The 24,978-nt window shown below is 47.4% G+C and overlaps 1 protein-coding gene across 1 annotated transcript in view; it reads left to right on the forward strand.

Moving 5' to 3' along the window:
• The window catches only part of EDEM2 (ER degradation enhancing alpha-mannosidase like protein 2), a 278,489-nt gene that overhangs the window by 231,380 nt on the left and 22,131 nt on the right, over positions 1–24,978 (forward strand). Inside the window, exon 10 of the mRNA XM_086932355.1 lies at positions 22,628–22,749. Within this exon, the coding sequence (XP_086788481.1) occupies positions 22,628–22,749 (122 nt within the window). The remainder of the gene's footprint in view (positions 1–22,627; positions 22,750–24,978) is intronic.

The raw sequence follows: 24,978 nt of genomic DNA on the forward strand, positions 1-24,978 counted from the left end.
CATGCACTGGGACAGGAACAGACTAATTTGCATACAGCCAGGTTCTGAAACTGGGATGGTGCAGTGAGCTAAAAAACGGTGTTGGATCTAGCCCTGATCTCTTGACTGGGTGAGAGCTTTTTGCTTAATTCAGAGACTCTGTCCCTCACCACCCCTTGTTGTAAATATTTTTGTCCACCCTAAGCGTGGAAGGGTATTCTCAGATGTGAGACCCTTGCTCATTGCACCATCAGGATTCAAGCAAACCGGGCCGAAGACGGCTGTAATGCCAGAAACCGGTCCCCGGGAGCTTGTTTCCTTCCCAGTGTAAGAATTGGCTTTTGTAGTTTGGTTTGCCCTGTTCCCATCATGCACTGGGACAGGAACAGACTAATTTGCATACAGCCAGGTTCTGAAACTGGGATGGTGCAGTGAGCTAAAAAACGGTGTTGGATCTAGCCCTGATCTCTTGACTGGGTGAGAGCTTTTTGCTTAATTCAGAGACTCTGTCCCTCACCACCCCTTGTTGTAAATATTTTTGTCCACCCTAAGCGTGGAAGGGTATTCTCAGATGTGAGACCCTTGCTCATTGCACCATCAGGATTCAAGCAAACCGGGCCGAAGACGGCTGTAACGCCAGAAACCGGTCCCCGGGAGCTTGTTTCCTTCCCAGTGTAAGAATTGGCTTTTGTAGTTTGGTTTGCCCTGTTCCCATCATGCACTGGGACAGGAACAGACTAATTTGCATACAGCCAGGTTCTGAAACTGGGATGGTGCAGTGAGCTAAAAAACGGTGTTGGATCTAGCCCTGATCTCTTGACTGGGTGAGAGCTTTTTGCTTAATTCAGAGACTCTGTCCCTCACCACCCCTTGTTGTAAATATTTTTGTCCACCCTAAGCGTGGAAGGGTATTCTCAGATGTGAGACCCTTGCTCATTGCACCATCAGGATTCAAGCAAACCGGGCCGAAGACGGCTGTAATGCCAGAAACCGGTCCCCGGGAGCTTGTTTCCTTCCCAGTGTAAGAATTGGCTTTTGTAGTTTGGTTTGCCCTGTTCCCATCATGCACTGGGACAGGAACAGACTAATTTGCATACAGCCAGGTTCTGAAACTGGGATGGTGCAGTGAGCTAAAAAACGGTGTTGGATCTAGCCCTGATCTCTTGACTGGGTGAGAGCTTTTTGCTTAATTCAGAGACTCTGTCCCTCACCACCCCTTGTTGTAAATATTTTTGTCCACCCTAAGCGTGGAAGGGTATTCTCAGATGTGAGACCCTTGCTCATTGCACCATCAGGATTCAAGCAAACCGGGCCGAAGATGGCTGTAATGCCAGAAACCGGTCCCCGGGAGCTTGTTTCCTTCCCAGTGTAAGAATTGGCTTTTGTAGTTTGGTTTGCCCTGTTCCCATCATGCACTGGGACAGGAACAGACTAATTTGCATACAGCCAGGTTCTGAAACTGGGATGGTGCAGTGAGCTAAAAAACGGTGTTGGATCTAGCCCTGATCTCTTGACTGGGTGAGAGCTTTTTGCTTAATTCAGAGACTCTGTCCCTCACCACCCCTTGTTGTAAATATTTTTGTCCACCCTAAGCGTGGAAGGGTATTCTCAGATGTGAGACCCTTGCTCATTGCACCATCAGGATTCAAGCAAACCGGGCCGAAGACGGCTGTAATGCCAGAAACCGGTCCCCGGGAGCTTGTTTCCTTCCCAGTGTAAGAATTGGCTTTTGTAGTTTGGTTTGCCCTGTTCCCATCATGCACTGGGACAGGAACAGACTAATTTGCATACAGCCAGGTTCTGAAACTGGGATGGTGCAGTGAGCTAAAAAACGGTGTTGGATCTAGCCCTGATCTCTTGACTGGGTGAGAGCTTTTTGCTTAATTCAGAGACTCTGTCCCTCACCACCCCTTGTTGTAAATATTTTTGTCCACCCTAAGCGTGGAAGGGTATTCTCAGATGTGAGACCCTTGCTCATTGCACCATCAGGATTCAAGCAAACCGGGCCGAAGACGGCTGTAATGCCAGAAACCGGTCCCCGGGAGCTTGTTTCCTTCCCAGTGTAAGAATTGGCTTTTGTAGTTTGGTTTGCCCTGTTCCCATCATGCACTGGGACAGGAACAGACTAATTTGCATACAGCCAGGTTCTGAAACTGGGATGGTGCAGTGAGCTAAAAAACGGTGTTGGATCTAGCCCTGATCTCTTGACTGGGTGAGAGCTTTTTGCTTAATTCAGAGACTCTGTCCCTCACCACCCCTTGTTGTAAATATTTTTGTCCACCCTAAGCGTGCAAGGGTATTCTCAGATGTGAGACCCTTGCTCATTGCACCATCAGGATTCAAGCAAACCGGGCCGAAGACGGCTGTAATGCCAGAAACCGGTCCCCGGGAGCTTGTTTCCTTCCCAGTGTAAGAATTGGCTTTTGTAGTTTGGTTTGCCCTGTTCCCATCATGCACTGGGACAGGAACAGACTAATTTGCATACAGCCAGGTTCTGAAACTGGGATGGTGCAGTGAGCTAAAAAACGGTGTTGGATCTAGCCCTGATCTCTTGACTGGGTGAGAGCTTTTTGCTTAATTCAGAGACTCTGTCCCTCACCACCCCTTGTTGTAAATATTTTGGTCTTACTTTGGAGGCAGAAAAGTCTGAGTTTCACCAAACAAAATTTTTTATGGGCATATTTTCTCTGAGTAGGGGTTGACGTCAGATCTGGCTAAAGCGCAAGCCTTGCTGTCCACTGCTTCACCACAAGATGTAACAATGCTGCGATCCTTCCGTGGCCAGTTACTGTTCTAGGTATATTCATGACTTTGCCACAGTAAGTTCATCGTTGAGAGACCTGACAAAAAAGAATGCTGTGTTCAAGTGGTCACCTGAATGTAACCAAAGGTTTCAGAAAAATAAATATGCAATTGAGAACGTTACTGAAATGGCCGATTTTGATCCGAAACTTCATATGGAGATTGTAGTAAGTAAGTAATTTTATTGTTTTAGGTTAATTAAAACCATTAAAAAAGTACATTGATAGCTCATACCTTCGGATAAAAAGATTTTTAGAAAAATATATTATTTTTAAAACAAGAGAATTTTGATAAAGAGATTGTAGTAGATTCCAGCCTAGTGGAGTTATGTGCGATCTTTACCCAGCACAGCAGACACGGACATGCTCAAAGGAACATTTAAAAAAAAAATGTTTTATTGAAATAAAGACAATCTGCATATACAGTGTTACAGTCACAAGGGCGAGTACACACAGTCAATCGGTACACAGCTTCCACAGAGACACCAACTCTACGACGACCACAATAAAGTTATATCTCATTGTCCTCGTCTTGATCCAACACCGGAGGTGTACAAATGTTCCCCCTATAGATGTTCCATTTGTCCACACCCTTTCCCATTTCTTTGGGCATCCCCTGTGAATAAAGGTGGCCTGCTCCGCTACCATAACCATATCCATATCTCTGCACCATTCTAATAATGTTGGTACACTTTCCTACCCCCATTTCTGTGCCAGATTTCGTTTTAACTATCATTGTGCAAAACTGGCTCTATATATACTGGATCAGAATAAGGTACAGTGTGTATAGAGTCCAGAAACCCCAGAGGTATTAAAGAGGTTAAAGCCAGGTGTGACCTTACTCTCTAAAGTGGTAGCTTGGTTGAGCAGTAAGGCAGTACCAGAGGACAGTGTAAAGCATTTGTTGTACACACTCAGTAAGCAAAAGGTTTCACACACTCAAGGACTGAACTCTAGGCCAATTGTTTTTATATCAAAAGATATAGTTGTTTTATTTTTAGTACCAACAGGTATAAAAAGTTACTTTTCTCGATATGAGTACTCTCATATAATTACTTTGCAAATAGGCAATAAACTTTGTAAACACAATAGGTACAATGGTTGCAGTAGGCAACACAATTCTAAACACAATTTAACATTGAGCTCAATGGGTTTCCTACATAAATGCAATTAGTTACTTTAGCGATTACTTTGTAGTCCCAGGACTAGATCCTAGTTTCAGTCTTGGGGTCTAGGCTGGAAACAGTTTAGCAAAAACGATTTGGCTATTGCTATGATTTGTAAGAAATATAAAGCTATTTCAAAAGTTCACACTTAAAAACTTTTCTATGAAAATCTGGCAATGTTATCCAATGGGAGGAAAATCAAGTTGCAGTTAAAGTACGTTCTCGTTACTTTTGTGATCCAGGACTTGGCTCCTAAGGCCAGCACTGGGGTCTCTACTTAAAACAGGTAAGCAATTATGTTTAAGTAGTAGGTACGATTTTTAAGGAATATTTGTAATTTTCAAAAGTAGACAGAAGAAATTTCACAGAAAAACGGTCAATGGTTTCCTATGGCAGAAATGTAGATTACTAGCAAATACGACTGTGATTACTTTTGCGGTTCAGTACTGGGCTCCAAGGTACAGTACTGGCTTCTATCCTGATCACAGGTGAGTAATTCGAAATTAGTTATTTGACTGATTTTAGATGAATATTTTAAAGTTCCAAAACTTCACACTTAAAAGAATTTTTGAGTAAAAACAGTCAATGTTATCCAACGGCAGGAAAGTGAGTCATCGGTTTTCAGGTGAGTACTCGACTGGGGAAGTTAAGTTTCTGGGCATAGACTCAGGGGTCCCCCAGGGTCAGGTAGGTACACTTAGTACACCCTCAGCGGCACAGGGGCGGCCGGGTGCAGAGGTAGTTAGGCCCAATGTTATCCAATGAGAGGCAGGGGGCCTTCGGTTGGTGGCTGCTGGCTATCAGGCCACGTGGCTGTGGGAGCTGGGCTCCTGGTCACTTGCTCAGAGCAAATGGGGAAGTAGAATATGGTGCAGGTTGCACTGCCAGGGGCACTCGGGCAGCTGGGTGCAGGGTGCTTTTGAGCCGTTGGGCGCTCAATGCTATTCAATGAGGATCGTGAAAAGGGAACAAAGGCTGCAGGCCCAGGGACGGTGGATCTTCAGGAGCGACCAACACTTTGAGGGGTAAGTTGGGATCTTGGAGGATAGGTAGGCACCCAGGAGTTGGGCACAGGGGGCGCCGGGTGCAGGGGTGTCTTTTGAGGTCAGGGAATCTTACCCTCTGCTGGTCGCGGTCGGAGGGGTCCTTTGTCCTGAGGCTGCGGGCGTCGTCTGGGTCGTCGAGGAGGGTCCTTGGGCACTGGATTCTGAGTCAGAATCACCGGGGGGATGTCCTCAGGGTCTTGGTTCCCTCCAGCACAGGCCAGGCTTGGCGGGTGCAGAGTGTGCAGGGTTCGCAGTTCCGGGCTGATGCCAGGGCTTGTTACTTGCTTTGAGCAGTACCACTGCTCGTGGGAGACCCAGGTAGTCATAATCACAAGGCAGTCAGGTCCTCTGGGGTTTTTGAGGTTGCTGACCACTGGAGACGCTGGGGTTTAGCTGGAGCAGGTTCGAGGGTCGACAGGCCGGTAGGGCTGGGGCCAAATCAGTTGGTGTCTTCCTCTTCTTAGCAGCTGCACGGCAGGTCTTCTTGTTTCTTGTTCTTCTTTCTTGTTTTGGTATCTGGATCTAAGGAAGGAAGGTTCAGGAAGCCCCTAAATACTGAATTTAGGGGCGTTACAGGTAGGCCAAGGACAGGGACCAATAGGTCCCTGTCCTGGTGTGGGTACACCCCCTAGCCTGCTCCTCTCTTGTGGGAGGGGGGCAGGAGCCTAGCTGTGATTGGGCAGGGCTCACCATCTTCAAGATGGCCAGAGCCCGGGGTCGTGCTTCCCCTCGTCTCCCCCACCTGAGGGGTGGGGTTGGCACAGGCTGGCACCCCCCCTTCCTGACGTAGTTTTTCCCGCCAGCCTTCCCGCCAGAGTGGGGGTCAGGACTGGTGGGGGCCAGTTGCTGGGTACAGCAAATGGTCTGGAGAAGCTTACAGAGGCGGCATTCCTTTGAAGCTTCCCCCTGCCCATCCTGGGGGGTGGACCTAGCACCTCACCCAGGATGTGCATTGTTGCAGGCCCAGGAGAGCGGGGGGCTCTCCAGCCAGGGGTCCAGCAACATGGCTGCTGCGTGGCAGCCTCTGCGGCCACTCAGCCCGGACGTGGATTGTAGGTTAGGTTTCAGGGGGTATCTCTAAGATGCCCTCTGTAGTGCAGTTTACATTAAATCCCACACTGGCATCAGTGTGGGTTTAATGTGCTGAGAAGTTTGATATCAAATTTGTCAGTGTTCAGTGTAGCCATTATGGTGCTGTGGAGTCCGTAATGACAACCGACCAGCACCATATACTCTTAATGGCATCACTGTGCTTACAGTGCCCAGGAATGGCCCTGGGTACTGTAGGGCCACAGGGCTCATGCACCTGTGCTCACACCACTGGGATAGGGCACCCAGCTAGAGGGGTGGCTGATGTATGCCAGGGCAGTGGGGTTGTGGGCATGGCACACAGGGATGTGTATACAACAGAAGAACTTAGGGGTCTAGGAAAGAAATCCTTTAGTGATTTCTTGGAATTATCCTAATGTCTCTTTGAGTACATCGGAATGAACAAATTATACCAACAGACCATATCACCAAAATGTGCAACACCCGTGATTGTCAGTAAACCTCCATGTGGATTCCCATCAAAATCTTGTGTTGATCAATGTTCTCATCTGGTAATCCTACCAGGGTATTGTGTCTCTTGATCACTGAGACTGACAGCATACCCTACTGGTTGGCATGGGGAATCACCCACAATCACTCAGTATTACCACATGGTGTTGACATGATGGGGAAGTGCAGTGCAAAAAAACATAAGTGGTGATTAAAAAGGGATAGGGAACTTAACAACAATTATTTATTGGGCGTAAGCCTCTTCCTGTTTAAAACCAAGAACAGTGCAATTCAATGATCGCAGTGTAAACAAATAGCTGCGAGATGGCCAACATGTTTCAGCCTATAACGGAAAATGACCAAGGCTTTCTTCAGGGCCGCTGTTCTACAAAACGCTACTGCCTATGAGTGACTTAATGTGTGAAAAAATAATTCAAAAAAACACACTCGTGACACAATACCAGTAAAGGATATAATGTTCCTTCAACTGTCTCAAATCCTCTTTGACACCTGGTATCTTGCTAGTATCTGTTAAAGACAAACACAAAGGTGAGCCCACATTCAGCTACCATGGTCTATAGGTTTAACGCTTCTCTTGCATCAATTTCTAAATTAATTGCTCACCCAGAGTGTCCGGGGAATGGACCTCACCTCTTCCTGGACCTGGCTCAGGATATGTGAGACCCCGCTCTGCAAGGATAAAACCAACCCCGTATTTAGCACGGGCAGAGAGAATTGTCTCATATCTACTCTGTCCATACTTTGTCCACGGGGTTCTCTATTTATAAACGTGCAGAGTAGACTAGCATACAATAACCGGCTCCCAATCAGAGACCGCACTTACACTCTAGTGTTAACTGCAACATTTGGTTTCAACAATTGCTTAAAATTAAAAGCAAAGAACAAAAAACAAAAAACAAAAAGACCTCCTTGGATCTGTCCCTCAACTGGGAGTTTTAGATAAAAAGAGGGGAGAGGAGGGAAAGGGAACGTCCCTCTAGTGCTATCTCATATATTCTCTCTCCTGTACTAGTTCTAAGTCGACAAGAAAGAGAAAAGATAAGAAAACAGTACAGACTATCACTGAGAGCACAGCATGACTGTGTGCCTACCTGTCCGTCGTTGTCTCGATCTGTAACTGAGTCAGGGGGAGGCACTGGGCTCTCATGAATTCTGCTTTTTCAATGGTCGTGTCCTGTTTCAACCAGCCAATCAGGTCGTTTGTGTACGATATTGACTAATAAATATTATTCATTGGACTAGTCTCACGACCCTCTGGCTGTGTGATAATACATAACATGGGTTAAAAAACGACTGATTACGATTTTGCTGGGCTGTGAATTCTACAATTTGTTTCACAGGGATGTGTGCCATGTCGACTCTTTGTTTAGTTCTGTGCCTAGACACTCAGCCTGCAAAGGCAGTGTGTGGGCATCAAGGTACAGGGCCCCTAAGGGTGCACAATAAGTGCTGTAGCCCTTAGGGGTCTTCTCTGGTCACAATGCCCTGGGTACCTAGGGTACCATTTCTAGGGGCTGACTTGTGGCCAGAGAAGCCAATTGGGTTTAGGCTTTAGTATAGTTTTTAGGGAAGGAACACAGGCCCTGGGAACCTTATTGGCAGGGACCCAGGGCACACATAGGAAACGTGCATCAGGTATCAGGCAAAAAGCGGGTGGGTTTTGCAACAGAAACTCACTTTCTCACAATCATCAAGCCTGTTGTTGCCCACTGACGTTCAGCGTTGTTAAGGTCTGTTGGTCCCCATATGTTTAGGAGGCAGCATTTAGGCTTGAGCTGGGCTTGCTTCTCGCTGACTTCTGTAATAGTGTCTATCGCTGCTGCCCAGTATGGTGTAAGCAGTGTGCACTCCCACAAGGTGTGATAAAATGTACCTATGGTGCCACAGATGCGTACACAGTGTGGATTGGGGATTCTTCCCATCTTATGCAGTAGTACCCGTGTGTAATAGGTTCTGTGTAATATTTTTAGCTCAAAGGAACATTGTTGCCCTTGTGAACCAGTCTGTCACAGACCGAGCGTGCTTATTCACAACCTAAGAAAGAAAGTCTATCAGTGGCGTGGGCTTGTGTACATTTCTATGTGTTTCTCCATGGAAAACATGTCACCTTATTTTTTCCGGTCCAGGGAGGACCTGGCTTGGCAGTTCGGTCTGGACTGTTCCCATGAGGCACAGGGTCAAGACTGATTTGCATATGACTGGGTCCAAACTGGGGTGGCGTAGTGGGCAAAAGAACAATGGATTTAACCCAGATCTCTTGACTGGGGGATAATGTTTTAATCATTCAGCATTCCGTCCATCATTAGTTGCAGTTAAAAATGTCACTCTTGTCACTGTCCACCAAGCTTTACTCACCATTTTTGGGGAACCCGAAATACAAAAAAAAACATGCATTGAGAGTTGGATGTTGGGACTATTGTGCACAGGCCACGTTAAGATAAAAATCCTGCTGTCTATGTTTCGCGAGTGCCTGTACAGTGTCACAGTACAACGTCTAAGGCGCTGAAGCCTGTGTTATCATCATAGTCGAGTCAAGCATACCTGCTACTCTTTCAGTGGTACAAATTCTTGCTGCTACCAATACAGATCAAGACATTACTCGGCAGTCCTGGAAGAAATACATTGGACCTCTTACGGATGACTTTGAATAAAAAAGGTTTAAGAATGTGAGCAATGGTTGAGTGAGAAGGGGAAGGAACACTGGAGAATGAAATCCCTAAATGTATTCTCTGTATGCTTGAAACCTACAATTTGCTGTAACAATGTAATATATGTTGTATATATGACTCACCTGTTGAGACTCTGGCTGAAGGTTCAAAATATTTAAAAAAACAATAAAAAAAAGAATGTGAACAATGAACTCTCGGTCATAAAAAAGGCCCTATATTACAATGTTCTAGAGTTGTCATTCCAGAGAGCTTGCGACAACAGGTCATTGAACTAGCCCATGAGGGGTCATTGTGGCATTGTCACCACCAAGAGAGCTCTTTGAGAGCGACTATGGTTTCCTCGTCTTGACGAAAGTGTTGAGAGAGAATTAAAAGCCAATAAAACAATGCAGCATCTATTTGTTATGTCTAATCTCCGTTGTGTGGGAGAGGATTGCAGTGGATTTCTTTCAACCCCTTAACAATGGACATTATTACTAATGGTAGTTGTTAGCAAGTATTCCCAATTCCTACTGGTGGAAGGGCTATTGTCAACCACACATGACAAAGTAATTGGAACCCTATATGACATTTTTGCAACATGGGGTGTCCCTTCCATTCTTAAGTCCGACAACAGCTCACCATTCAACAGTCGAGAGTTTCTTACCAACATGAATGTCAAACATCAGACTCCTCTCTGGCCACAGGCCAGCGATATTGTTAAACGCTTTATAGGAACTTTAAAGAGATTGGTCCAGTGTGCTGTACTAGAAGGAAGCAATCTGAAATCAGTCCCATTTTCAGCCCTTTGTGCCTACATATCAATTCCCCATTCCACTACAGGTGAATGCCCTGCCACCTTAAGGTTTGGGAGAGCGAACCAAATTGCCGCAATGGACCATTCATAGGTTGACGAAGTCCGGGAGACGGATTCCTTACAGAAAACTAGGATGAAGACCTATGCTGATAAATGCAGAAGTGCTTGGGACACAGTCTTCAAGGAAGAAGATAGAGTCTTGGTCAAGCAGGAACTGAAGCGTAAGTCTGATGCTCTGCTTGAGTCTGAACCCCTGAGGGTTGTGACAAGCAAAGGACATATGGTGACCACTCAACGTCCCAAAAAGTCAATAAAAAGGGATTTGTCAGATTTCAAGCACTTACCTCACTGTTCATCGGCTCCAGATGTTGAAAGTGACAGTTGCCCACCTGAGAGACCGGAGAGCTCACCTACAACGGCCCACTGCTGTGTCCCTATTGCCTGAGGCAGGCCCTGCTCCGCCGCTTCATCAACCTCACACGTCTAGGTCTGGAATACTGGTTCAAGCTCCTCAATGACACATTGGGGAACTATGATGTATATGTGTAATATTTGTACTTTTCATTTAACGGGGGAGATGTAGTGTCTTGTACATATGTATAGGGGACACTTCTGGTCTCTGATGGACTTTGTAGATATGACGTAATCATAAGGGTGTGTCTGGGTGTGGTTAATAAAGTTGATGACTCAATGCGTACAGTTAGTTAACGGTTGCACTCTGAAGAATAAAGACGTGCAATACAGAACTCTGTGTGTGGCTTAGTCCTTTGCATGCTACCTGCCTGGGGAAGACGCTACAGACATTAGTACTTTTTAGTCTTTACTTGTGTCGTTTGTAGCTCACTGTATTTGCAATTGTGTACATAGTGCATAATTTGTGATGTGGTGATAATGTCTGGGTTAGGAGTAGTTTGTTTTGCCTGCAACGCTGCTGCCATAATCTTTTTCACCACTAGGTGCAGGACTACAGTGTAGTGCTCCATCGGTCACATGTTGGCCCCGTAAATTCCATAAAGCTGGAGTTGTGCAAGGCATCCCAACAGTGAACCCTTTTGTGCTAAGAATGAGTGAAACTGGAAAAAGGCTATTGCTAATGCAGTAGGCTAACCTTACATGTAAAGTGGTTTGCAGCACAGATGTATGAAGACTGCACCCCCACAGATTACTTCTTTAATTGCGTTGCTGGAGATTGTCAAGCAGGGGAGGTATGGACACTGCTGATAGGTAGGGTCAACTGGATCTCGGAAAAAGGATTATATTTTTGAGAACTTATCCCCTCACCAGTAGTATTTGGTAGCTAAATCGATATCCTGAAAGAAGCCTACAGTGACCTCTTGTTCCTGACTGAGACATAGCTTCACATTGCTCTTTAAACCCTGACCTCACTACTGCCTTCTTTTAGGGAAATGTTTTACTTTGGAACGAGGAAACCTTTTAAATTCATTTTTTATTTCACTAAATCTACTACCTATGACCTTTGATCCTTTTTCCCTATCATAAATTAGACTTACCAAGCTGGACAGATCGTTCTCTTTTTTATAACCTTTATTTTTCAGCTTCAACAAACATGTAGCAGCAATACAGTTACAACTGATAGGTTTGGCAGAGGCAATGAAAACATATGTTATCGAACTGCCGGCAATATATACTCAAGGCATGAGGAGTATATCCTTTCTCTGTGCTCTCTTGCTGGCATGACATTAATGTGACCTCAAATGGGGGGGCTCTCTTTACATTCTTGAGACACTACATTCCGCCCTTGTAGCTCTGCTGATTTTTCATCTTTGCACAATTTTGGCCCACTGCTGACGACCGCCTGTATATATAGTGATGGCTCTGTTATTCTTGTATTTGTCTGTTTTGTAAAATTCTATAAACAGTTTTCTATAGGCTATTTCTATGTCTTTAAAAGGAGCTATACATTTACTTAAGATTTTAATAAAGAAGCAGAAAAACTTAGGTAAAAACTAAAAGATAGAAAATATCTAAGCCAAGAGATACAATGAGCGCTTAAAAGAGCGAAGTACAGTAATCGGGAAGTATTGTTAGAAACAATTGAGAGATACTGAGAAGATAGCCCTATATGTGTAACCACTTATTGCACATCCTCAAAAATGAATATTAAGAATTTGTGAATCCTGACTTCTGAGCTAAAGCTACCAAAAACAATGTTTTCATTTAGTAAGAGTGCTAGTATTAAAGATATAGTGGTTCATAGGAGACAAGAACAGTAATCAAAACAGAGAGTGTGGAAGTTACCTCCAGTATTTGGACAACGCATGCAGCTTCTGTAATGTTTGTCATCTCACAAAAACTACGAAATCCATTGATCTGGGTTCAAATACGTGTGGGTCTTGACTAATCATGCAACATGTAACTCAAAAAATGTCATCTGTCTTATCAGATGTCCTTGCAATTTACCATACATAGGCATGGCTACTAGAAAGATAACAATCAGGATAATTGGACATAGAAGCAATGTTAAAGGTAAAAAAGTTAACAAAACTGACAACTATTTTTTAGGAACATAATCATTGAATTATTGATCTATTTTGAGTGGTGTTAGATAAACAAAAAATACCACCTAGTCTGAAGGACATAAAGAATTTCCCTTTGAAATGTGAAACATATTGGATATATAGACTTAGAAGACATATAATGGGACTGGCTGTGATTTTCCATGGCACTACCTTTACACTCTGTAGTAGGGGAATAAGATATTTTATCTAGAAACTCCTCTTATTACATTATCCATTGTGATCACCGTTCTCTGTTGAATACCCATAATCAGTATGATATTTATAAAGGATGTAAATGATGAAGGAAATTCCATTACAGAAACATCATACGTTGAGAAATAAGTTACTATGTAAAAGAGTGGACGCTGAACATCGCCGATCACCTCCCTCAAGTCACCTAAACATACAGTTGTTTTAACTCCCTTTTGGCCCATTTCCATTAGAACAAGACTGTTCGAGTGTGTAGTGGGTGAAATACTGTATAAGAAGTATAGGCTGCTTTGAGAGGCGGTCCGGCGCATAAACTGAACATGTGCTGTTAAAGGGGACCTGAATCACAAAATATCAGGCTCAGAAGTCCAGTCATTATTGAGCTTCTGACTTCTGGGTGTAATGATGTCATTAGTTCAGACGTGCACCGTATGATTTGTTTACAAGTCCCCGCTCCCAAGTGTGCTAATGTCGACGGAAGGTCCGGAGCGGCAGGTGGTGTGGCATCGAACTCTTGTATGTGCTGGAGGCATTGTCTCCACTAAATGAGATTGGTGCCTTTCTGACAGCAAAGGCTGATCACAAATGGGAGAAAGGGACTATAACAACTAGTGACATATTTTCTTGGCTTTTATGGCTATCCATGGGTCGAATAAAATGGAAAACTTGATAACACCGTACTATACTAATCTATACTCATGATCACTAAAGGCTACTCTACATTAAGCAATTTAGTTGGCACCTAGAAGGGTCATAAAGCAAAGATAAACCTCACATCTTGGATGTTTAAACAATGCACATTTGTATTGCTTATGCTCAATGTGGGAAAACAGGGAAGGGCTCCCGCTCCCACACCGGGTTAGGATTTAATAATCCGATGACTGTGCAAGAGAACTGTCGATATTGTCTCTGTGTGTGTTCCCACGAAATACCTCACTTTTTGTGTGCAGTGCATCACAATTTGAAGTGTATTCACAAGTCATAAAGGAATGTTGTTTAACAGACTGTGATAAATTGACCAACATTCTTGTGAATAAGAACCTATTTCCAACAAAACAATTGGTTTACTTGACATATACTGCTATTTTCACAGAGAAATCAGCCAGCTTTCATCAGTTGATACATAGTAGGAGTCAGGGACTTGCATAGTGTATGACTCATCACTCTGCATTTTTCTATGGATGACTGACTAATAGAGGTTGACAGTGGCTCCGACATAGGGATCATATAGTTCAGATGAAGGCCATCCACTGTGAGTGGTGTGTGATTATTGGCTGAAACATGTTGACTGAAATTTGAGAGATGGGAGGGTGATGAAGCCCATTGACCATCTAGGCTCTTTTTTTATCCTGTCTGGAGAACCTTTGAATAAAGGATCAGAATTAATTGTGTATCCTCAAGGCAATTTTAAACCATATACCAATAAAATCTTAGATCCCACCATAAATTATTCAAACCCCAAAAACATATTTTTCTCCACCTCTGTTAAAGGCAATACAGGGAGTGTTGAAGCAGACCGATGATGAAGCATGCCATGAAAAACGGGCGAGGACATTTTCTATCCTATAATAAGGGATGCCTTGGAAGATAGGTGTGTAAACCTTTATTTTGGTTGTCCCTTTTATCAACCTTTCTGTGTGTGGTAATGAAGTTAGGGAAGATGGTTGATGAATACATACCTTTCATCTCTTCTTGAGTGTGACTTTTGTGAGGACTCTCAGGATTGCTCAGTGCTGATTTCTTGATGCATACTTCAAGTCAGGAGGGAATTTGGATGACTGTTGTGGTGAGCGGTGCATGAAAAATATGACGATAAGTACTGGAAACTCACAGGATGAATCAGTACTGTTTTATAAATGTATTTTTTTAGGACATTTGTATGTCTAAGTAATTGGGAACCAGTGCATGAGAAAAATATCTAGGTTACGTAGAATCTCGGTGGAGTCTGTGTGTGTATGTGTATGTGTGTGTGTGGGGGGAAGGGACAGGCATGTATTAGGCAATGGGGTTCAAGGACTTCATCCACATCTGGATTCCCCATTACATTCTAATCATTGTACTTTTGTTTTATCCATAACAAATACAGATAGTACAGACTGCAAAGGAAAATACAGAATGAGGATGAGTTGCTCCTCCTGTTTAGAATGGATAATCTTAGCCATGTACAGGGTCCTCTGGTCTACAGAGGTGGGATGCGGGATTGAGTGAGGAATTGGGGATCCTATAAGAATTTCGCAGTCTACAGGACATGGTTAGTTTGGCTCATCCACTAGATTCCAAATTGCATTGTACCTGGCGTTGGACAATGTAGTAGTGCAGAGTTGAATTCAACATTGCGGATCGGTGGCTTCAAAGGCTTGAGAGAATGTTGTGCAGGGGATTCTTTACGTGGAGGGGTGGGGCACAGCAGGCAGAAATGTAGGAGATTATTGGCATGAGGTAGGGGGAAGGACAATAGACAAATGTTAAAAGGGTCCTTTTGCACATGTAGGATTAAAAAGACTGTTCCATGTGAAGAAACTTAACAGTAGCATTTTATCGTGTTTAGAGCCAATTTGTTAGTGTTGTGGGCGCAGATGCTACAATGATTAATTCTGCATACTGACCCAACATTAAAGAGTCGTAAATGCAACGTTTATGCTGTGTTAAAAATAATGAAGTTGGTGGAGTCCCCTGGCCATCGTTGTGCTCTCCGGAGGTTGGCGTATTGGCGGAGGTGGAGGCCTGCGATGTAAGTGATTGGACTGCTGGCAGACGGGCCGCCCCTCCAGCTCGGGCCTGCAGCTGGGGATCGGCGGCGCAGTCGGGCCATGTGGACGAGGGAGAGGTGCTCAGACGGCAGAGTTCCCTCCCCCCCCCGGGTATACGTATTGGCAGCAAACTGCATCTTGGCCCTACCTGCTGTGAGCTGCCCGGGATACGTTGGCGTTGTGGCAGAGTGACCGACCGCCACCCCCACGGTGCCTCAAGACGGCTGGTGACAGACCTGGCAGGGGAGGCACGGTGATCGGATCGGGCCGCATAGGTGAGGAGTGCGGTGGACTGGCGTGAGCTGTAGCCTGCAGCTGAGCCTCCTTGTCGTCGGGACGCTTCCCGGTGGTGTGTGCTTTCGTGGTTCGTGGAAGGGGCGGCCAGGGGCGAATGGATAGCTCAACGCAGTGCCTCCTCCCATCTCTAGGGCTGCAGAGGGGGATCAGAGGCACAATTGGGCCACTTGGGGAGGGGTTGAGGGACCCATCCTCTCTGCCATAGACAGTACTGAGCACGCAGACTCCACCCCCCTACCCACATCGGCGGCCGGTCGGACCTCTTGGCCTCAGAGGGTGGTGGCTGCTGCAGTTGCAATCCACAGCCTGGGGTGTGCATGAGGGGGACCCCCCCTTATCATCTCGCAGAGTGGTTGCATCGGCAGTCAGTCGGACCGCGCGCGCTGCGGTTGCCTCTGACGTACCTGGCCCCTGGGCGCATGCCCTGGCACCGGGGCGACTCTGCATAAGCACCTGTGTGGGGTTCAGATTGGACTGTGTGGTTCTGTCCTGCAGTACTATTCGCTTTGGTGTACTACTTGGCCATTTCCGGATCTGCGAGGGGACCCCAGAGGGCAGCCATGACTAGAGACAAGGGGGGAAGTGGCACGACCAAGCATGGGCCCATTGATAAATTCACCAGCTTGAGCCGCCTGGAGTCCGTCGGAGGCCATAACGGACAACGGAGCTCTTATGGCGGCTATCACCCAATCCAGGGACATGTTGGATGCCAAGATTGGGGCAGTAGGTTCGGACGTTATGTTGTTGCGGCAGGATTTGTGCAACGCAGTCCCGCATCTCCGAAGCCGAGACCCGTATCTCGGGGGTAGAGGACGACGTCACCATACTGAAGCAAAAGGTGGCTACCATGGAGACTGTCCAAAAAGGCCTGGTGCTTCGAGTCGAAGATGTGGAAGGACGGGCTCGACGCAATAATCTGCGATTCGTTATATTTCCGGAGGGCAGTGAAGAGCGCAACATGGAGCGCTTCCTCACGCAATGGCTGGAAAGCTGGCTTCCTCCGGAGGCCATGTCCCGGTGCTTTGTCGTGGAGCGGGCTCACGAACACTCATGCTGAGACCCCCACCGGTGGCCCGCCTGCGGCCAGTAATTGCGAAGCTCCTGAATTATCTCGACTGCGATGCCATACTGAAGCAGGCCCGGGCCAAAGAACCTTTGCTCTACAACAATGTGCGCATTCTCATCTTCCCTGACTATACGTTGTAAGTGCAACAACAATGCCAGTTGTTCATGTCCACGAAGGCCCGTCTGAGAGACCTCAAGCTCCCTTACGCCCTCCTGTTTCCGGCTCGCCTGCGGGAGGTCTACCGTTCCCGCACCCACTTCTTCGACACTCCGGAGGAGGTCTTCAAATGGACGGATGAGACGGTGCGGGTGAGTGCGCATACACCGCCCGGGGGGAGTCTGATTCCTAATCAAGTGAGGTGGCCCGGAGGGATCTTCGGGGTCAGCAGCAGAGGGGCAATAGACGCTCAAGGTCCAGGCAGCGATCCTTGTTCTGCAGGGCTCAGTTCGGGTGGGCCCTAACCCTGGGCATCAGATACTCGAACCCTAACTTTTGATTATGTGATGCTGCAGAGTTCTTGGACTGGTGCATACGTTGATGGCTAATTTTTGGGGGAGTCTTAACGTGGACTGGGACTCCGCCAGACTCGTGCTGTATGGGGTCATGCCTGGAGGACATGGGCTGTAAGTTGGGGATCCATTGGTCGGGGAGGTCCTCGTTCCCCTGTTGGGGATTGAGAGCTAGCCCTGCCGCGACAGATACTTCAGTGTTCTTGAGGTCTGGGGTGGGAAGTTTGTTGTTGTTGTTGTTTGGAGAGGGTGTCATAAGGTTGCGAGTCGCACTTCCGCCATGGGTCCTCTATTCTACACACACATTTTCAGTCTCTTGACCGTCTTACAGGAGGACTCACTCCCGTATGGCTAGCATGCCCAATAGAGGTCAGGTAACCCCCGAGTACCCTCCGCATTATAAGCTTGAATGTGCGCGGGGCCCTGGACAAAATCAAGCATGGGGCTATACTCCATCAGGAGCTGATATTCTTATGCTGCAGGAGACTACCCTTATGGGTACGAAGGCCCTATGCCTGCAGCGCTATGGGTTCCAGCAGGTTTTTCATGCCGGGTTTACGAGGGGCTCAAGGGGTGAAGCGATCCTGGTGCATCGCAGGGTCCCTTACATACATACACAGCAATGGATCGACACGCAGGGACGTTACATATTTATTCGGGGTAAGATTGGGGAGGATCTTCTGGTTCTGGGCAGTGTGTATGCTCCTCCCCCCCCCCCACAGTGGACGCTCGTGGAAAGATTGCTTACCCTTTGGGCCGATGTACCAGATGTGCTATCTGTGGTGGACGGGGACTGGAATGATGTTGTGGATCTGACTAAGAATAGGAATGGTGCTGGGGTGGGCCAGGGGGTGGCCCTCCTACGAAACTTCAATCGTTGGTTTCAGGCCTCGACTGGGTCGATGTATGGTGGCGCATCCACGGCAATAGCTCACATACCTCTTGGCAATCCATAAGTCCTTTTCTAAGCTGGACTACGTCTTTGTTCCCCGAGCAGTAGTAGGTAGGGTGTTGTCGGCTGAGATTCTGTCCCGCGGCCTATCGGACCATTCCCCGGTGTCTCTTGTGCTCTGTTTGGGCAGGGGGCGCCAACCCTTTCGTTGGTGTCTTTCAGTGTGGCACTTGCATAATGAGGACTATGGGACGCATATGAGCGAAGCTATTGCTCAGTACCTCATCTCGAATGTTGGATCCTTTTCCACAGCCGAGACTCTAATGAAGGAGCTGAAGCCTACACTGCGGGGAGTGGGCATTTCCTGGTGCGAGGCGGCCCGCAGGAAGGGCAGGGAGGACCTGACCAGGGCGGAGGCTGACATAATGGTACTTGAACGCCAAAGTTGGGAGGCGGGGGGGGGGCAGTCCGTGCGGCAGTTGCTCCTTGCTCAACAGTCCTGCGCTGCTCTCCTGATGGACGAGGCCCGCCAGGTTTGGTTGGCTATGCGCAGCAGGGTATGACAATGGGTGGACAAGTCCAGCAAGATGCTGCATCAACTTTGTCAGGGCACCTTTCATTCCCAGGCCCTTCCGGGCATACTAGACGGAACAGGAACGCCAATAACAGACCCACTGGGGATATCGGAGAGTTTTGCTACATACTACGCGGACCTCTATGCTTTTTGGTGTCCACCATAGACAAGCACAGCCGATCTGCCGCCCAAGATGGTGTCGGATGAGGTGCGCTATCAGTTGGAGCTACCCCTAACGGATGAGGAGTTGGGCACGGCCCTGGGTGAGCTCCATTCTGGAAAGGCACCTGGACCTAATGGGTTCCCAAGCAAATTATTTCAACGCTATACCCTACAACTGGCCCAGCCTTATCTGGCGGTGGTAGATGAGGGCCGGAAAAAGGGCCTGATGGTATCAGATTGGAGACATGCGGAGGTGGTGGTGTTACACAAGCCCGGCCGGCCCCCCGAACAGCATGCCTCATATCGCCCCATCTCTCACTCAAACGTTAAGGCGAAGATTTTCGCCAAAGCATTGGCCAACCGCCTCTTGCCCCACATCTCTGCGCTTATAAACCCGGATCAGGCTGGTTTTATGCCCCAAAGGGCGACCAGGCATAACAATACAGCGGGCGCATGTGGCAGTAGCGGCTATCTGGCAGACGGGAGAACCGGCTATCCTCCTCTTGGCAGACTTGGACAGGGCATTTGATTCCCTGAGTTGGGTGTATCTATTTGCATTGCTGCGCAGGCTTAATCTTGGCACCTGCTTCCTTTCTTATGTAATGCTTCTCTACACGGATCTGACGGCGTCTGTACGGGTGGCGGGTGCGGTCTCCTCCACCTTCTCTATTAGTCGAGGCACACAGCAGGGATGCCCTCTGTCCCCGTATTTATTCGCCCTGGCCATGGAGCCCTTGGTGGCTTGGGTGCGTATTGAAGCGCAGATCCGGGGATTCAAGTGGGCACCGGACTTGTCCGACTGGATCGCACTCTATGCGGACGATGTCCTCTTTTTCCTTACGGCAATGGACAGGTCTGCCACGACTTCTGCGAATCATGCAGATCTTTGGGGAGACGTTGGTCCTGTATATGAATCCCCGCAAGTCCACACTGTGGGTTCTGGGGGATCGGACAAGAGTGGGCACATGGGCGTCCGCGGTCCAGGTGGCGGTCGGGGGCCTGAAGTACCATGGGGTGTTCCTTTCGGACGTGCCGGCAATCTCCTGGGAGCGGAACCTGGCCCCTGTGTGGGAGTGAGTTTGTGCAGATCTAAAGACCTGGTTGCGCATGCCTCTGACATTGTATGGCCGATCAGCTATGTTTAAGATGGTGGCATTGCCTCGGCTGCTCAACCAGCTGCAGAATCACCCGTACCGGATCCCACCCAAATGGTTCCAGCTGGTGAATTCTGTGCTTGGGCAGTTTCTGTGGGAGGGGGTGTAAAGGTGCGTGTGGCTTTACGGATATGCTTTCTATCCACCTACTGTGGAGGACTTGCATCCTTGGACATTCTTTCGTATTACCAGGCCTCGCATCTGCTGGTCCTCAATGAATGGTGGTACAGCGACAGGGGAGACCCGGCTTATGCGCTGGAGCGACTACTCATGGGGTCCCATACTTCACATACAATTCTTTACTCTGCGATGCTTCGGGGTGCCATGCCATCGGCCACGCAGATGGTATTCCTGATTTGGAGGCAGGCATTACGACACATGGGTTGGTGGAATACCCTGACTCGGGAAACCCCACTTTGGAACAATGGATGCCTGCCCCAGTTGCCGGCCATGCAGGGCTTCTGGGGATGGGATGCTATAGGCATTTCAACTCGGGGGGATGGTATGAGGGGCACAACACTTAAATTGTTCCAGGATTTGCAGAGGGACTTTCTAATGCCATGGTCACAATTTTATCGGTACCTTCAATTGCCTCATGCACTGTCTCCTAGCTTGGTGGGTCTGGAATCTCTCCCCGACTTTAGTCCGCTGGAAGCGAAAGTCTTCATGGGGGATCTGGAGACTAAAAAGATTTCCCGCATCTACCAATCCTTAGTTACTCCTTGCTCTCCCACACTTCAGAAGCTGCGAGGAGACTGGGAGGAGGATGTGGGCACACTGGAGGAGGAGGATGGAGGGAGGCCTTGGCGGCTCCGCGGGGGGCAGCTATAGCGATGCGCCTCCGCCTCGGCCAGTTTAAATACCTGCACAGCGTTTATTATACCCAGGCTCGACTGTGGCGGGCGGGTTTGATTGCCTCCCCAAATTGTCTTCGCTGTGGTTGGGAGGAGGGCACGTTCATCCATACTGTCTGGCTGTGCCTTTCCTTAGATCGTTTTTGGAGGGCGGTCTTCTCCTGCCTCTCGGAGGTGTTGGGGTGGGAGCTCCTGCGCACGCCGCGGATGGCCCTGCTTCATATCATGGAGGGTATAGGGGGTAATATCTACAAACGACACCTCATGCAACTGGGTCTTACATTGGCGAAGCGAGATATTGCCAGGTTATGGAAGGCGCTGCGTGCCCCCTCAGTGGCCGCATGGAAGAATGGTTTGGACTTTGCATGGGGCAGGAACAGCCTATTTTTATAGCCAGGGGATGCCCATGCAAACATTACAAAATATGGAAACGATGGGCGGACTATCGGGGACTGTGGTTAGAGCCACCAGCTGCTGCGGAAGTTCATCCATTGGAGTGATCTTTGATGTGCATGGGATCTGTGGTGATGTGGGGTGGGGAGGGATCCAGGGAGGTGTGTGCTGTCATGCTGAGCTTATTTTGCTTTGTGCCACGGCTGTGAGCGAGAACATGCGGAGCTTGTGCGACCTGGGGGGGGGGGGGGGGGGGGGGGTGAGGGAGGGTGGGAGTTGGGGAGGGGGGGGGTTGTATTATTTCGTTTGCCTTGGTTATACATTCTTGAAGTAACTCGCAAAAGTCGATTGCTCTTGTTGTACTATATGACTTGATTCTGCAGATGTCTCTGGGGTGCAGAGCCCTGCGATTGATATGTTCCTTTCTCTGTCAAACCACAGTGACCACACAGTTTCTTTGTCTAAAAATGTATATTTCCTTCCTAACATTTGGAGAGCAGACCCCATGTTGGTCTGTTTGTTAGTCGGAACTTAACATATTTTCCATGTTTATTCTCTTCTGCCATTATTATTGTCTTTATGACAAATGCTTCTTCATTTGTCTTTGCTAGACCGTATTTGGTGTAGTTTATTGATTAAATTAGGGCTTAGCTTCCCCTGTCAATGATATTTGACATATATTTGCATTCTGGGTATTTTTATATGATTCGAATAACCAATGCCTTTTTGCCTTCTGTGTTGAATTTAAATGATAATAAACCTTCATGGTTTGTGCTTGAACTTACTTCATGCGGATTTTCCTCAGTCGATTTTCTTTGGCCACTGGGTAAATTCCATGTTAACTGTAGGGCTCTCGTCTGGAATACACTTACACATAGCCCTGATCCATCAATTGGCCCTTTGATGTAAAAATGTTCCAACTCTGTTTTCATACTTCGAGACTAACAGAGTTTCAGGGAAGAATATCTCAAAATATCTTTGGTGATATATGGCAAATACAGTTATTTTGTAGCTATCCTGAGTGTGTTAGTAATGTGAAGGGCAATGAGTATAGAAATGATTCAGAGAGAGTAAATGTAAAGGTTTGTAGTATCAGAATTTCCAGGCTCTGGGCCAGACATGGTAAATGATCATCTTTAAATCTATACTGTATACATCACACTTGAAAATGCAAACTCTCCTTTGCCCATGAGTATTGTTTGTGGAAACCTTTGCGTGTTTGCTTTGCAGAACTCATAGAAAGTGCAATGTATCTGTACAGAGCCACAGGAGACGAAACACTGCTTGAACTAGGGAGAGATGCTATGGAGTCCATCGAGAGGATCAGCAAGGTGGATTGTGGGTATGCCACGGTAAGCAATATGTGCCTCACTAACTCCTCTCACTAAGTCATTCATTACATTACAAATCAGGGCGTGCCATGATCACATCATGAAAACCTGAGTGTTCTGTGTTCATGAGCGTGTTGTAACATAGGTAGCAGCTGCTACACAAATGTTGATCAACAGAATGAGTAGTGATGGCAGCTAAAAGATTTACTTGCACATAGATAAAGCTGATGCCAAATGAAGTATTCTGCATTTCTCTAGAAACAAGCACTGACCCAGGGTGGACTGCTGCTCACATTTAATGACTGAAAGATCATTTATTATAGGCATTGCCTGTGGCCACGATTATATAGAGTGGCACCAGATGCAGTATCTACATAGTTGAAATGTTTTGCCAATTTGTATAGAGCGCTAATCACCAGTGAGGGCATCCAGGCGCTTTGGACGTGGGTCGGCTGTGCCTTCCCTAAGGGAGATTCCCAGAAGTGCCAGGTTTTCAGCTTCTTGCTTAACACAAGGAGGTATGAGGAGGCTCTAATGTGCTGTGGCAGGTCATTCATTGCTGTGGGGGAGATGTGAGAGAAGGTGCGACCTCCAGTTCTGTTCTTGTGTATGCAGGGAACCTGTGCTACTGAGCATCTGGCAGATCGGAGGTGTCTGGGGGGTGGTGGAAGTGTATGCAGCTATTAAGGTAGGTGGGGCCTATGTTGTTTAATGCTTTGGGTGTGTGTGTGAGTAGTTTGAATTGAGGCTGATTATTTATGGAGAGCTAGTTAAGTTCTTTGATGTGTGGAGATATGTGAGTGCGGCGTGGGAGGCTGAATGAAACTTGCAGCAGTGTTTTGGAAAACGTAGAGACTGTTCAGGGTCTGTTTGGTAACTCTCATGTAGAGTGTTTTTCCGCAGTCGAGTCTGCTAGTAATCAGGGTCTCTGTTACTGTTTCCCTGCTGTTCTCTAGTAGTCACTTGAAGATGTTATATAGCATCCTCATGATGTGGAAGCAGGTGGAGGTCACCACGTTTACCTAGGCTGACATGTTGAGTGTGCTGCCAAAGATGATTTCTAGGTTCCTGGCGAGGGTGGTGGTAACTGGATTGGGGTCCAGGCCTGCTGGCCACCAGGCGGAGTCCCATGCAGAAGTCTGCATCTCATCCAGGTGGCCACAGCGAACATGCAGGTGACAAAATAGTTTTTTGCTGCGGTGTTCTTGATATGGAGAGTATCAGTTGAGTGCCCTCTGCGTGTGAAAGAATGTTGATGCTATGTGATCTGATGAGGTCTGCCTGTGCAGTCATGTAGATGTTGAATAGGGTCAGGCTGAGATATGATCCTTGGGGGACTCCGGGGAACATCGTTTACAACGCAGTGTTTACACCGCACTACCTTAACCCCTTGCATGCTGATGACGAACCCCAGCCGTCATGCACTACGGTGCTCGTGTGCTGATGACGGCTGAGGTTCGTCATGGCCCGCCCCTGTTCATTTGTTTACAGCACAGGGGCGGAAACAGGCCAGCAGTCAAGGGGTTAACAACGCTGCCATTACAATGCAAGTCGTTACTTTGACTTGCGCTGGATGGCGCTGTTGGTTAAGGAATATTGTAATTTTATATTCCAACACCTTCCCTACTGTTACGTGGACTGGTGTTGGAATATAAAAATTATAATATTACACAATCCACGCCATGGCAGCATTGTCAAGTACCGCGATCTAAAAGATCGCGTTGTAATGACATACATCCGGGGACTCCGCAGATTAAGGTTTTGGCTTCCGATGTGTAGGGTGGCAGGGTGATTCTTTGTATCCTTCCTGTAAGGAAGGAGCAGATCCAGATGAGTGCAGGTCCTGGGATGTCCACTTCATGAAGTTTTCTAATGGGGATTGCGTGGAAGACCGTGTTAAAGGCTGCTGAGAAGGCGAGCAGGTGGAGAGCCACTGTTTTGTTCAGTCAAGAATCATCCTGATGTTGTCGGGTGCTGCGATGAGGGCAGTCTTGGGGCTGTTGTTGGCTCTGAAGCCTGATTGGTTGGTGCTTGTGGAGGTGGTGGCTGAGTTGCTTGTTGATAATTTTCTCCATTACTTTAGCTGGGTAGGGAAGAAGGGAGATCAGGTAGTAATTTGCTTGCCGAGTGGGTGGAGGGTTAGCTGAAGGTTTCTTCAGTAGTGTGTTTACTGCTGTGTGTTTCCAGGTCTCCGAGAAAGTTGCTATGGTGATGGAGGAGTTCAGGATGCGGGTGAGCACTTTGTTGAGT

The sequence above is a fragment of the Lissotriton vulgaris genome, chromosome 7 (genome assembly GCF_964263255.1).
Source record: "Lissotriton vulgaris chromosome 7, aLisVul1.2, whole genome shotgun sequence".
NCBI classification, from domain to species: domain Eukaryota; kingdom Metazoa; phylum Chordata; class Amphibia; order Caudata; family Salamandridae; genus Lissotriton; species Lissotriton vulgaris.